General features: G+C 37.9%; 1 protein-coding gene across 1 annotated transcript in view; it reads left to right on the forward strand.

Annotated features, from left to right (window-relative positions):
• The window catches only part of Nmdar2 (NMDA receptor 2), a 33,301-nt gene that overhangs the window by 15,070 nt on the left and 2,811 nt on the right, over positions 1–15,420 (forward strand). The window contains exons 5-19 of the mRNA XM_011315445.1: positions 5,315–5,493; positions 5,649–6,063; positions 6,600–6,783; positions 7,124–7,262; positions 8,869–9,098; positions 11,494–11,641; positions 12,008–12,191; positions 12,258–12,367; positions 12,506–12,618; positions 13,089–13,373; positions 13,505–13,686; positions 13,749–13,984; positions 14,049–14,242; positions 15,008–15,121; positions 15,286–15,387. Coding sequence (XP_011313747.1) covers positions 5,315–5,493; positions 5,649–6,063; positions 6,600–6,783; positions 7,124–7,262; positions 8,869–9,098; positions 11,494–11,641; positions 12,008–12,191; positions 12,258–12,367; positions 12,506–12,618; positions 13,089–13,373; positions 13,505–13,686; positions 13,749–13,984; positions 14,049–14,242; positions 15,008–15,121; positions 15,286–15,387 — 2,815 coding nt within the window. The remainder of the gene's footprint in view (positions 1–5,314; positions 5,494–5,648; positions 6,064–6,599; positions 6,784–7,123; positions 7,263–8,868; positions 9,099–11,493; positions 11,642–12,007; positions 12,192–12,257; positions 12,368–12,505; positions 12,619–13,088; positions 13,374–13,504; positions 13,687–13,748; positions 13,985–14,048; positions 14,243–15,007; positions 15,122–15,285; positions 15,388–15,420) is intronic.

Here is a 15,420-nt window from a genome sequence, read left to right on the forward strand (position 1 = left end):
CACAAAGTCAAAAAGAAAAGCTCAAAAGAAAAATCCCCTTGGAGCGAAAAAAAAACTCGGGGTGATCTGAAATGGTCACGTCGCAAAAAAATATTGAGGATTTTAAAATCCATATGAAAAATAAAAAAAATTTATGGTTTAGGCGGTTTGATTCAAGTTTATTTTTTGAGTTGATTCAATTTAATTTTTAGATTGAATCAATTTGAGTCAATTTAAATTGTTGATTGAAACTTCACCTTGAATTTAAAGTTGACTCATTACAGATCGAATTATTAAACTTGAATCAAGTTGAAAATCGCCAGAAATCCGTGGATTTTTTTTTTGATGCAAGAAAAAATCGCGCGACTTTTCGCAAAAGTATCATTGCCATTCCGCCACGCGGTGCAAATTCTTTGGAATACTTTGTACTTGCATGGCCATGAGAAAGTGATACAGCAGTGGTGTTACCATAGCAACCGCGCGTGCGTGTCATCCAAAATGTTGAGAGTGAAGTCTGGTGTTCCCGTTGGAATAATCACAGGGGTGGTTTTTTCGTTGGACGTACAACACCCGGGGAATCTCAACCATCTGGGCGGTGTCTATCCACCAGTCTGACCATTCACCAACTTTTCACTTTCAATTAACACCCCATGAAATTATCATGACCACTAGTGATAATTGTGAAGTTAGTGTTATTGTGAATTGGCGCCAACTGGCCACTACTCAAACTAAAAGTGAAAACTGTCATGCATGACCTTGGAAATCAAGTCGAGGGACTTGACTCAATTTTTCCGATTTTTCCCCGCCACCTCGAGCTGATATCTGAGTATTTAAACATCTCCAATAAGTTCACGATTTTTTTTCAATTTTCATTTGAAATTCTTTGCAGTCATAAATAGTTCTTGACATCTGATTTCAACCGTCTATTCCAATATTTTCAAATCCCAAAACAATAACCGATTTTATTATATATATTAGTTTTATAATAAATTAATCGAACTGTTAATCGAATTATGTATTGATTTATCGATTGACAAAAATCAGATGTCGAGATGATTTCAGGCTGACTTTTAATGACTTGATTGAAAGTGTATTGAGAGTTACTGCAGACGGTTGTCCATTGGTTTACCGATTTTTCACTTGCTAATTGTCTTTATCTGTTGAACCGAATGATTTTCTTATCAGTTGCCCTCGTGGGCCGATGGAAAGTCTCGTGATGTGGAAATTGCACTCACGCGCTGATTCACTATCAGCTGATCGGGCATCCAATATCAAACGATATTTATCGAAGATCGAGAGTGATGCGTAAACCTCAATCGCAGCGACTTGAACGTTAATTAATTAATTAACAATTGCATATGCCATGAAATATTTTCCATAAATTTTCATTAGCCCGGGGAAAATTCATTAATAAAATTGATCGTTATTTTCCGATTTCTTTCAATTTTCTTTCCATCCCGATCTTTTCGAAATAATTCAATGAAAAATACTATTTCCATTTTATTTAATCATATGGAATTTAAATGGATTCATCTTGAGTTTAGAATTCTCTCGGATTTATTTTTCGCGGATTGATTTCAGGGTTTTCCCTGAGGATTTCGAGTTAGAAACTAGAAAGGGATTAAATGGGTTTCCACCGGATACTCCTATTGATTGGATGTTTACGCTCGGTAATTGGTAGTGGGTTCCTCTCAGGATTATCCGCGAGACGATCAGAGAAATTACATGGAATTCAGTTGAAAGAATCTCAATGGATCCCTCAATTCACAAAAAAACGAAACTCCCCATTCAAAAGCAATAAACCAAAATTACCGAATTAAAAAAAAAATGGTGTAAAATTCAGGATAAATTTCCAGTTGGATCTCCAATGAATATCCTCTATCCCAGAACCGAAACAAATCAATAGTTCTGCCCTGGAAACCACTGAGATAATTGAATTCTCGATTTAATTGGAATTATTCGTGCGCTATTCATATCTTTTACATTGTTCATCTCTCAATTGTTTATCCAGCCCTTCTGTGTCCTTGACATTTTTATATAATTTTCTTTTTTTATTCAAAAATCAATGCGCTTTGTTACTTTTTTCTATTCATTCGTGACAGTTGCCATTTTGCGTGTGGGGATTCTCTCGCATTCTAGTTGAAATTGGGGTGTGGCATTTAGTGTTATTTATCTAGCGCAACATTATCCCTTGGGGTGCGTTCACCGAACTATTCGCTAGTTCCTTCCATTTCCCTCTGTTTCCCCACATTTCATCCCCTCCATTCCCCCCTATTTTCTCCACTTTCGTGCCCCCACGGGATTTTCTTTTGACTTCTTTTCCTCCGTCGGTTACTTCTGGGGTAAATGGACATTTTCTCGAATGTTGTATTGTCTCGAATCTATTTTGTTTATTTATAATATTCAAGTGAGGGGGTGCGAATTGGGGATTCGGTTGTTGGAGGGAAATTTATTGGATAATTGAAAAAGTTTGCGGGAGTTGGGGCGGATATGAATTGCCGATTGATTTAATTCTAGCGATAATTGATGCCAGATCTCGTGGTTTACTTATTCAGGGCCCCAGAGTAGTTCTTGATCGATTGCACGAGGTAATTACCAATCACCTGGGGAATTACATGCCTCGAGAACCCAAACACCCGATCTCGAGGGTCTCAGACTAGTGAAAGTTTTGAATTTCATAAAATTTACTTTATTCCATCGATCAAATCAATTTCCATCCGATTTTTATTAATAATTCATTCTTTCATTACTGCAATAACTTTCAATACTTTTTAACATTAAAACTGAATTTCATGGAAATTCCCAGAAATTTCTCACGGAATTTCTCGAATTTTTAAAGTCAAAAATTAATTCGAAAATCGGGGAAGCGGAATTGGAGAACAATTCATTAAATTGTGGATTAATTAAACATTTCCTTTAGAAAAATTCGAGCAACTGTGAATTTAAGACATTTCTTTAATATTTCGAAACCTAAATTTTGACAAAAGCTGCGGACTACCTAAAATATTTTCACACGCAAAAATGTCGAGTACATATCCAACAAATTCCCATTCCCCGAAGGAAAACAATTTCTCAACTCCAGCACCTGAAGAATGCATCGCCCGAGATATTTGCAATTCCACACGAGTGACTACCACCGAGACATTGACGTAACGCGTCAGCATGCATCGGTAATAACAATAAAAAGGGATTACCCAAGTTCAACCATCGGGATCTAGTGATATAAAAAAAATCGACTAAAAGTTGGATATAATAAAAAAATAAAAATGCATTCGTCCCTGAGACTTCTCCCATTGATGGCGGGTCTTGCACTGGCCAAATCCGGATTAGACTGGAAATTGTCGAGTTATTCCGTCCAGGAGGTATCGAGTACTGGAAATGAATCCTTGACCGTTGGTCTTCTGGTACCTCACACCAATTTTGGTGCAAGAGAATACACAAAAGCTGTTAACAAAGCCGTAGCTAATTTACACAAGGCCAACCGCAGCACCAGAAGATTTTCATTTCTATCTCGTTATCAATTTGGACAGAATTCAGTCAGAAACAAGATGATGGAGCTGACACCCAGTCCAAAAGGTAAAAAACAATTCCACATCATCGATCCAGAATTTATTCCAACTCCACTCCATACTCAATCTTATTTATTAATTATTGATTAATTGTTTATTAATTATATATTAATTCCGTTGGCACTCGACGAAATGATGGGCCATTGGGTTAATTGATGGCACATGACAATCAAGACGATCTAATCTCGGAATAATCAGGCGTTAGGTACGGAATGCAATTAAATTTAGGAGTGCACGTCAAAGGGGCGAGTGGTAATTATTCCTGAATTGTGCAATTAATGATTTTGGAGGGGATCGGGTGAACAGAAGGCTTGTAAATTTTTTTTTATATTGTTTCGATGATCCATTACATTCTCAAATTGACTTACCTCCACTCTATTCCGGTTGACTGGAGAATTCCATTATTAATATCACGTGCAATCAGGTCAATAGTTATTCATTACTCACTATATCACGTACAACATGAGGAAGTGCGTAGATTACTCCGAGTGAATTGATTTTACACACCCCAGGGATTCATTAACTGTATTGTGTTCATTTGGGAAACTGCGATTGGAAATTTATATTCGAGATATTTTTCATGTAGGTCAGTCAGTTCATTTGGTGATTGAGAGTCACTGCCTTTGATAAATCGTTTTTTTTTTTATTAATAGAAATGTTGGGGTGAAGGGATTGAGCACTCGATTCGATTCTCCATTTATGGGATTACGTGAAATTATCGGTTGAACTCTGGGTTAAGAGCTTTAATATTCTAATTCGTACTGTCATCGATATTAGGTCAGATATACCGCAGGATAATCAGGAGTATCTACGGTGTTCTATTATAACGCCCAGTGGTTTACTAATTGCACTGTTGTCAATTAATTATGCAAATTGGGGGTAAAAGTTTATGAAGTTGAAAAGAATATTTAATTATTTTGAAACGAGAATTTTTCCATTTTCATGGAAATTTTTTGTGATTTTCAATGCTAAATATCTCTCGATTAAAAAATGATATCGAAAAAAGAAAAAAAGTCACATCTGCAGAATTAAAAGGGCTTTCCCGTGCAGTTTACTGTGTATTTTTATCATTGCTGGTGCCAGAGTAATTTAATTCTGAACATCGCAAGAACAATTTCAAATAATTCAATTGCATTAGAATTGAATTTTTACTGCGAAAAAGATCGGCAACGAAAATCGTCACGCATTTTTTTTTCTTCAATAGAGGATATATTGATAAAGTTTGTCGATTCGTTCGGAGTGGTTTCCCTCCAGAAATCAAAGTCAGAAGTAAATCAGGATAACGTTAACAAATCCGCGGGATTAACCCTCGCCATAACTCGTTGGATAAAAACCCTAGTACAAGGAAGATCTTCCCTATTTTTCCCCTCGTATGTGGCCACAGGGTTGAACTTATGGTTTACGTGTTGTGAGTTTTACGACCAGAAACCATTCCCCTCTGAACCATTTTACCATTTTACGCCTACAGAATACAAAACGCTTCTGAGAGAAATGATCCGAACATTCGTTGACTCTGAGAGATAATGGAGTGAGAGAAACGACTGGAATGTCAATATTTCCACATCTCCAAGTGTTTCAAACATTTTCTTATCACTCGCGAAGATAAGGGGACTAGCGAACCTCAAGAATATCAAAGTAGAAATTGTTTCAATGCCATTTGCATTTAATTTTCCAAAAATTCCGAGAGATGATGCAGAGTTGAGCCCTTTATGGCATTTCATATTTATTTCAAATATTCATTTCCTTCCATTTTCGCTTGATTCCAGCAATTCTCGACTCTTTGTGCAAGGAATTCCTCACGGTGAACGTATCAGCGATTCTCTACTTGATGAATTATGAACAGTACGGAAGAAGTACAGCAAGTGCACAATATTTTCTCCAGCTAGCTGGTTATCTTGGAATACCAGTGATAGCATGGAATGCCGATAATTCCGGTTTAGAGAGGGTGAGTTTAATTTAATGCCGATGAATTCCCGAAATTCTGGGGAGAATCCCGAAAATTCTTGGAGCTCCCACTTCCTGCAAAATCTGCAAAAAGGCATGCAGCATGCAATTAACTTCGAGTTGATGGGTTCTATTGTATTATTTATTTATTAACAGAGAGCTTCACAGAGTTCTCTCCAGCTGCAGCTGGCACCTTCGTTGGAGCATCAAACAGCAGCAATGCTGAGCATTCTTGAGCGTTACAAGTGGCATCAATTCAGCATTGTAACATCACAGATTGCTGGCCATGATGACTTCATTCAGGCTGTCAGGGAGAGAATATCCGACATGCAGGACATATTTAAATTCACAATATTGAATGCTGTACTCGTTACCAAACCCAATGATCTCATGGAATTGGTCAGCAGTGAGTCCAGGGTTATGCTCCTTTATGCAACACGAGAGGAAGCTATTCACATATTGACAGCTGCCAGGGATCTCAAGATTACAGGTGAAAATTATGTGTGGGTTGTCACCCAGAGTGTCATCGAGAATCTTCAGACGCCTAATCAATTCCCTGTTGGAATGCTTGGTGAGTCCCCCAAAAATTCTAAATCCAAATAACATATTAATTCATGAATTATTATTAATATTATTTGATTTGAGAATAATATGCATTGCATTACTATTATTCTCCGTTCGTATTTATTTTAAAAGAGCCACTATTTCATAAATCAAGGGCTTTTGAAAAAAAAAATTGGCTGACGTACTCCTCCATCTTTTCACTTCTTTCTGGTCTCGTAAAGTCTTTGAAGCTCGTCAGTTGGTGTGACACGAGAATTCATCCAACTACACAGACACTTGCCGTTGTCACTCATAAAGAGTACGAGAGAACTAGTTCAATTTTATTTTTTTATCCGAGAACCTCAAAGAGCTATTGAATCGACGTGCGCTGGAGGAAACCTCTTGGAGTATTTCGAGAGTTACTCGTTGAAAATTTTTTTATCAAATCAATTTTATTTACTCGATTGATTTCGGGAGGTGATGATGTGGGCAGTGGTGGTTTTGCTGGCTGGCGATTATTTATTTATCGGTGCTCAATTGTTTTTGTGGTTTATGACTCGGTAGGTGTTCACTTCGATACCAGCAGTACAAGTCTCGTCAATGAGATCGCAACAGCGATAAAAGTTTACGCCTACGGGGTCGAGGATTTTGTGAATGACCCGAAAAATGCACACCACAGCCTCAACACGGCACTCAGCTGTGAGGGCCTTGGAGAGTCCAGGTGGAACACGGGTGATCGATTCTTTAAGTGAGTCTTTTAGCTGGGGAATTGTGTTACAAGCTCCTATATTTTTTTATCAGAGGTCGCCGGTTGTTTTCTTGAATAACAGGGAATCGACCTGAGTGATTTTTTTTTATCAAAATCAAATGGTTCATGAATCAACATTAAATGATGATAAAATCCTCACCCAACGAGAAAGGTCTGGAAAATTATAATTAATATTATGATTCGTGAAATTCTTGTTAGATTTTACAGTTTTCGGGGGAAATGACTTTTCATTTTCAAAATCTCATTTTTTTTCATCAATCGACTGATGATTATTGTAGTCATCAAGTGATGAATGATGTTTTATTTATTTTTTATAAAGATATTTGAAGAACGTCTCGGTTGAGGGGGACCAGGGCAAGCCAAACATCGAGTTCACTCAAGACGGAGTTTTGAAGGCAGCCGAGCTGAAAATCATGAACTTGCGACCTGGTGTGAGTAAACAACTCGTCTGGGAGGAGGTGAGCACCAATAAAAATTCCCTCAATCACCCTTATCTTCCATTATCACCCCAAAAAATCCCTGACTGAATCTCAAAACCCGTGAATTACACTTTATTTTTAATAACCACAATCTCCGAATCCAATCGACTCGAGGAAATTCCCGTTTTCCGTCTCGACGGTTTATCCAGACACATGTAATTTTAAACTCGATAACCGGAGTCCAATAGTTCCTTAATGTCTCGGATAATAATGTCCCGTGTGTCTCGCTTTAATGAGTAATTAAAGGGATTAGAATAATTGCAGTCTAAAAATAACCGAGTGTTCATGAAAAAAAATTAAAGAGCTGTTTTCACTTGAGTCAATCCCAACGAGCCAGAAGTCACTCAATCCGACTATTAATTTAGCAGACGTCTGATACAGTAATGGAAGTTTTTGCACATCTTTTGATGCATCAAATCCAGAGCCCTGAATGGAGTTGACAGTTGTTTAAATCAACGGTTGCATTGCGAGTGGAAATTCATGAGGAAAGGGTAGTAACGGAAAAGAATATTGCACTCCGCCTGTTTACCTCGGGGTTTTTTTTCATTTTAGAACAAAACCGAGGTCACGGGTTATTTCAGTCACTGAAGATGCTGATAAATGTTGAGTGCTCGACCCCATTCACGTCTTGAACCTGCCATTATGTCCTTTTGATGAGAATTAAATTCAATTTCCGGTGGTGACGCCCAGGCAACGACCACTCTTCATATCGACTAGTCATTTTTCATTTTGTTTATTGAAAAATTTGATGAGACGCTCTGAGAAATTTATTCGAAATATTAATAAAAATTTCAAATACTTCAGGAGACGGTTCTCTCCGATTTGTAAATGAAAAACGTTAACGGGAATGCCTGGTTTTATGGATGTGGTTTATCTTCTGGGTGTTGCATAGTAACTTTTATCTGTGCATTTTCAGTCAAGTTTGATCGGTCATTTTGCCACCCGCAGTATCGAAAGCCAATACCAAAAGCTTCGTCGCGAAATATCGCTGTGATGTTCGTACAATGTCCATTGGTACTAGAATTCCTTTTTGCTTCGCTTTTTTTTTTCTCGTCTATTCGTGACGCAAACGATTTTACTCGCATCTTTTTTTTTTCGCTGACGACTTGCTGGCGGGTTAAAAATGAAAATACAAATTGGAGAGAAGTGTAATAAAGTTCAGTGGATTTCAGTTGTCACGAACATTCGCCACTTTTTTTTTGGGGGAATAACTCTCGTTTATATCTGTGGGAACGCTGTATTTATCTCGGACACAATACGGGCGACAAAGAGCAGAAATATCTCTTTTGGAAACGAAAATTCATGCCGATATTTTGATGGAATCCCTTTGAATTCTTCAATAGAAATTTTTTAATTTCATTTTTATTTGTTAGGTTTTTAGATGGAAATCGTTGCACTGTTGAAAATTCCTTATGTCAGTCATTTAAATTTTTAATTGCATGAGTTTGAATTCAGGTTCAATTAAAATCGAGAACAATTGCTCTTTCATGTCACACGATCTCTCATCATGAAAATTCAACATAAAATCCAATCGTGATTTTGAATAAAATATAGAAAATATATAACGATGGATTTTTTATTGAAGATCGGGGTGTGGAAGTCGTGGCAGAAGGAGGGACTAGACATAAAAGATATTGTCTGGCCGGGGAATTCCCACACACCGCCCCAAGGTGTTCCTGAGAAATTTCACCTGAAGATAACATTCCTGGAGGAACCACCGTACATTAAACTGGATCCACCAGATCCAGTAAGTGGACAATGTCTGATAGATCGAGGAGTTCATTGTCGAGTTGCCAAGGAGGCGGACATGGCCGAGTAAGTACTCCATAAAAACCAAACAAATGATTAAACGAAATATCAAACAAAACTTCAAACAAAAAAACGCGCGTCAGCTGACAGAAATGATAATTTCTGTGGAAATTATAGCGTTAATTTCCACAAATGTGAAGAATAGAACTTAAATGGGGAAGACAGTTGGAACTAGCCCCTGGGATCTAGCACTTCCAGTCGACCGCAGGAGCAAATACCCCATGGGCTGAGTGCCCACTGAGAAAAGCCGTACTTTGCACCACCGAGCAAACCTCAACTTGCCCTTCCCCATCCCCAAGAACTTTGTAAAGTTACTGTCACATCATTCGGTGAGTGTCTGTACCAGGTAGTGTCTGAGTTTGTTGAATTGCCGGGGATTTAGTCCAATGCCGGGCCACAGGGTTATCTCCACTCTCTCATTCGAGATAATAATAAAGCTCTGATGAAAGAGCTTGAATGGCTGTTAGTCGGAGTTTATGACGTACCCATCAAGTATACTTGCACCAAATACCAGTAAAAAAAAGAGGTACCAGTGACGTCGTTAAAGTAGTTAGCACCGTAGGGCTCTCAAAGCGGATTACGTTGATTGAAAATCACAGGAGAAACTCTACTGTTAATTTTTTTACACATTTGTTTATTATCCCGATAAAAAATATATAACTTGGATAAAAAAATATAAAGACGAACGATTACAGGTAAATTTATTTGTCAAGAGAAATCTTTCTCTTGACAAATAAATTTACCTTTGATGCTGCGTCTTCGGTTGATCAATTGTTTAATCAGGCAATCGGTTAATCATCTGTTGCAATCGTTCAGCGGAAATCGGTGGGCTATTATTTTTATCTCTTTCCGCAAATGGAGTGAATCGTTTGAGTTAACCAAATCTGTACCACTGGGACGAGACTATCGACAGACGAGAGTTCATCCAATTGGGAAATATCGTGGTTTCTGCTATAATCTTCACTCAGCCCTTAACTATTGAATTCAATCTGCCTCGAACCGTTGAATTGATATTGGTGGAAATGAATCTCGTGCTGGGAAATTGGAAATTCATTTATCCAAATGGTCAAATATACTCCACTTTATCTTTCCTGTAAACCGATTTCAATTCATCTCTTTCGGCAATAAACTCTCGGTTGTAACGACTTTTTTCTCTCGTAATTTTTTCGGGGTGAGGGAGGTGGTGGGAGGGTTTTTCCGAGACATTAACGCGGGGGAAAAAGTACGAGTCATCCGAGATAATGAAATTTTTCCAATTTCGCTTTCCGGTGTCTCATGTTTTATTGACGTGAAATTGATGATAAGTTGAAGCGATGAGTTATTCCGATTATTATCACTGCGGAATTGTCAGTGAAAGGAAAATTCTGATAACTTTAATAAATATAATGAAATTTAATAATAAATTATGGCGACCCTTCAGATCGGATTAATCTCAAATTCGAGGGGGTGAAAATAAAGGAAATGGCAGGCCAGAGGGATTTTAACAAGTTTTTCTCTCTGTAATTCTTCGAGGGTATTGAGTGACGAGTGTTGAATGAATTTAAATTGATACCAATTGAATATCTCTCATTACCGTTAAATTCATCCCGATTGGAAAACTAATTATCCTGGAAAATTATTCCAATTACTCGGGATTTATTCCGGAATTCTCGTCGCATCGGGGAGATGATTGGCATTGACCGCTCGTTCATCTCTCGAGAAAAATTTTTTAATGGAAAATAGTCTCCACTATTTCTGATATTATCAAAGTTCATGGGGTGAGAGATGAGTTTGTGAAATAGAAATTCATAAAGTTTAGCCGATATCGGGAATTGAATTTCCCCAGTTTCACTCGAAAAATAAAAAGCATTTCCTCCGCCTCATAAAATTCCTGACGTTTTCGATAATTAAAAACTGCAATGAATAATTACCGATAAAGATTCAATTACTCCCCTCATATATTTCAATCTAAATAACAGCAAATGCCTCGACAATAATCAAAATTCAAATAGCTTTCCTCCTGAGGCAGCAATTAATTTTTTTTTCCACGGAAATCTTCCCCCACGTTTCTGCGACGGTAATAACGGCATACGTGTTGGACGTTGAATGCACTAGGTAATTTATCGTCAGTGCTTTCGCAAGTTTAAATCACATCCCCATTTTCCCTATGAATTTTCAACCCACGGCAAAGTTCATAAGACCCGGTGTAAATTAAATCAACGAAAGTTTCGACGAATAATTACCGTCAATTATTTAAAACAAAACGTTGGAAAATAGTTGCGACGATAAATTAAAATGTTCTACACACTCTGCACTTCGAGCATTTCGATTACTCTCCAGGTATCGATCGTAATTGTGATGTGCTTCAGAGGGAAATCGATTTTACTCATCGGTTTGGTTTTATTTTGTCATTTTATTTCAGAATGGATATCCAATCAGCCCAACGGAATGAAAGCTTTTACCAGTGCTGCAGTGGATTCTGCATTGATCTTCTCCAAAGATTCTCCGAGACCATTGGATTTACGTATGAGCTCGTAAGAGTCGAGGATGGAAAATGGGGAACACTCGAGGTATTATCCCCTCACTATTTCATTAACAATCCAATTTTCTAAATGATTCATTAAATTCCACAACTGATGGTGAATTTTTGGATGATCTCCAGCTTTAATGTATAAATTCAGTATAAATTCTATAATATAATATATAATATATAATATTTTTACGCTGTGCACAGAAATATTTAATGAAAAATTCCGTGATTGTTCTGTAATCTTCCAGTCAAAAAAATATTCAGTAATTATGTAACATTTACGTTCTGTTCTGAGTGTTTTAACTGGGCGATCCCGGAAGAGGCACGTAATTTTCTCTCGAATTTATCTCTCCGCATTTAGAGCGCTCGCCATAATTCCCCATATTTTTTTCATTATGATTGTCAGAATGGAAAATGGAACGGTCTCATAGCCGATCTGGTGAACCGTAAAACCGACATGGTACTCACGTCCCTCATGATAAATTCTGACAGAGAAGCAGTAGTTGATTTTACTGTGCCTTACATGGAGACTGGAATAGCCATTGTCGTTGCCAAACGAACCGGCATAATATCACCAACAGCATTTTTGGGTGAGTACCTGCTTTCCGATTTTTCTTCAGTGATCAAAATTTATGACGAATGATTTTTATTTGCAGAGCCCTTCGACACGGCTTCCTGGATGTTAGTGGGCATCGTGGGCATTCATGCTGCCACATTCATGATTTTTTTATTCGAGTGGCTGTCACCTTCTGGCTTCAACATGAAAGTAATTTTATATTCCCGATTTTTCCATTTTTCCCTCGCGTACCATTTTACGTATTTTATTAATTCAATTTAATTGAACACAATTTCAATTTAATAGCGATTACGTCGAGCGCTGTGAATCTGTTATGTTTAATTCCAGGCAAATCCATCTCCAAATCATCGTTTCTCCCTGTCAAGAACGTACTGGCTTGTCTGGGCAGTTCTGTTTCAAGCTGCTGTACATATTGACTCACCGCGTGCATTCACTGCGAGGTAAATAAATTCAGATAACGCATCGGTATCTTGAGTTGACCCAGAACCGGGTTTACGGGTCGATCACACATGTTCAAGTTAATGCGCAACTCTATACGTGAATACTGTCTACCCATTACAGCATACGAGTAATTAAAACCATTTGGTACGAATTCTATCGTAATGTGAATCCGAGATACGACAGCTTGTAATTAATCCCGATCCATCAGGAGGATGAATGCGCTCAATCCTGCTTTGGGATAAATGATTTTTCACAAATACAACCTCCAACTCAATGTCCTCAGTTAACCATTCATGATTCATTAGCTGAGTTGTCGAATTTCTACTTGAATTCGTGTTTCGTTCATCATTTATTATGATTTATCAACACGAGATTATTTTTAGAACTCTTCATTGCTATTTTAATGAGTCTTTTTACATTTTAAATGTCTTATGGATTGATGAATCATTAAATAACTTATTAACGATAGATTCATGACGAACGTTTGGGCCATGTTCGCTGTCGTGTTCCTCGCCATATACACTGCCAACTTGGCGGCCTTCATGATAACGAGAGAGGAGTTCCACGAGTTCAGTGGTCTTGATGATCCACGATTGGCAAAACCCTGGACCCACAAGCCCATGTTCAAATTTGGTACAACACCTTGGAGTCACACAGACAGTACACTAGCCAGATACTTCAAGGAGATGCATCACTACATGGAGCCATTCAACAAGACCAATGTATTGGAGGGCATCGATGCTGTTATCAGTGGGTGGGTGAAAATCTATAGATTTTCTCATCAATTATATCTCTTACACTTAATTACCATCAGTGATGCAACGATAAATCACGGTCCGAAGGATTATCCATGGTGATGCTGATTGATTATCATTTTTTTTTAAGAGATCTCGATGCATTCTTCTACGATGGAACAGTATTGGATTATCTTGTAACTCAAGACGAGGATTGCCGATTGTTAACAGTCGGTTCGTGGTACGCAATGACGGGTTATGGTCTTGCCTTCTCCAGAAATTCCAAATACGTCGAGATGTTTAATGAACGTTTGCTTCATTATCGAGAGAACGGTGAGAGTGTTGTTGATGATCGATAAATGATTGTGAGGTTTTCATTGTTATTTGAACATCAGGGGATTTGGAGAGATTGAGGAGATACTGGATGACTGGCACCTGCAAACCCGGAAAGGAAGTGCAAAAGAGCAGTGATCCACTGGCTCTAGAGCAATTTCTCAGTGCATTTCTACTGCTGATGGCGGGAATACTTCTGGCAGCTCTGCTTCTCTTTCTGGAGCATCTGTATTTCAAATACATCAGGCACCATCTAGCCAGAAGCGATCGTGGCGGATGCTGTGCATTAATCAGTTTGGTGAGCATCAGCTGTTGAGACAATTGATGAAATTTTGATGGAATCTTGGAAATTTTACAATTAGAGTATGGGAAAATCGCTGACTTTTCGCGGTGCTGTATTCGAGGCGCAGGATATTATTCGCCAGCACAGGTGTCACGATCCAATATGCGATACACACTTGTGGAAAGTTAAACACGAATTGGATATGGCGAGGATAAGGATACGACAGCTGGAGAAAGATCTTGAGGCGCATGGAATCAAACCCAGTCAACCCAGGTAAATATACGCATTCAATCAAAAATACGTACACATCAACTGAAATGAATTCAAACCGGCGATTTGCATTCCCCTAAACTCACGTAAATGGTACATTCCAACCGGCATCTCCTGGTTTTAATACCAAAGCCCTTGGCGAATCGCGTTCGTTTGTACATGGAATAAAACCCCCTCCACTCATAGTTCAACGGGTTTGACCTATTTTAAGATTTCTTGAATTGTGTTTCTATTATATATACTCTGGTCTATTATAATACTTCAGCATGATGTGCAGTGCAGAGTTATTGAAAGACTTGAGGAGTTTTAAGGATATTTCAAGGAAATGAGAGTTAATCCTCTCACAAACTTGTGATTTAACGCTTAAATTAATTTTCTTGGCGTGGAATATGACGTTTTTGGAATTTTTACATGCACTTTTCTACTTTTTTTTATGTCACTTCAATATCCTCAATTAGTACCGTCTTAATTACAGTTATTCAATGGCTCTATAAGTGTAAGAAACTTTGATTTGCACCTATGGCATAAGCTCACCAAATCCTGAATTTAAATTAAAATTATTCAATTTATAACGCACAAAACATTTATCTCATTCTTTAATTTCTGTGTTGTCGATTGAATTTAATCAGAAATCAGATATTTCATCGATAAATTTCGACATGTACTTGATTATTTATTGAGACTGTTGAGACAATTGAGATTGAGTGAGAGTGGAGTTCGTGAGTATGGAAGAAACAAGAGATATTCCGAGAACGGAATTTTTTAAAGGAGAAAGCCGGATAAATTGGCCTGGTGGCGAGGCTGTTTGCAGCCATCAATACCACCTCACATCGAACGATTGGCTGTTGAAGCACCTCATCCCCTTCCACCGTATTTCGATTCGTAAGTCTTGAGCTGTTAATGCTCCAGTTCATGTAGACGAATAGCTCATAATCATTTGCACGTACTATTTCTTGGTGATGGGCATGAGATGTCAATGTTATAGAATTGAATTGTCGTTTGTTGTTAATCGATAATATTTTATCTTCTCTCTTACGATATTTTAGATATTTGGATGCTGTTGAGGTGTCCCGACCCAGGGATATGACCCGAGCAATGGTAGTCAGCACTGAATTTGCCGAAGGATTTTTGCCAACAGAAATTTACAGGTAATTATTGGGGCATTTTTACGCAGATATTTA

This window comes from Fopius arisanus, unplaced genomic scaffold, assembly GCF_000806365.1.
Source record: "Fopius arisanus strain USDA-PBARC FA_bdor unplaced genomic scaffold, ASM80636v1 scaffold00004, whole genome shotgun sequence".
Taxonomy (NCBI): Eukaryota; Metazoa; Arthropoda; class Insecta; order Hymenoptera; family Braconidae; genus Fopius; species Fopius arisanus.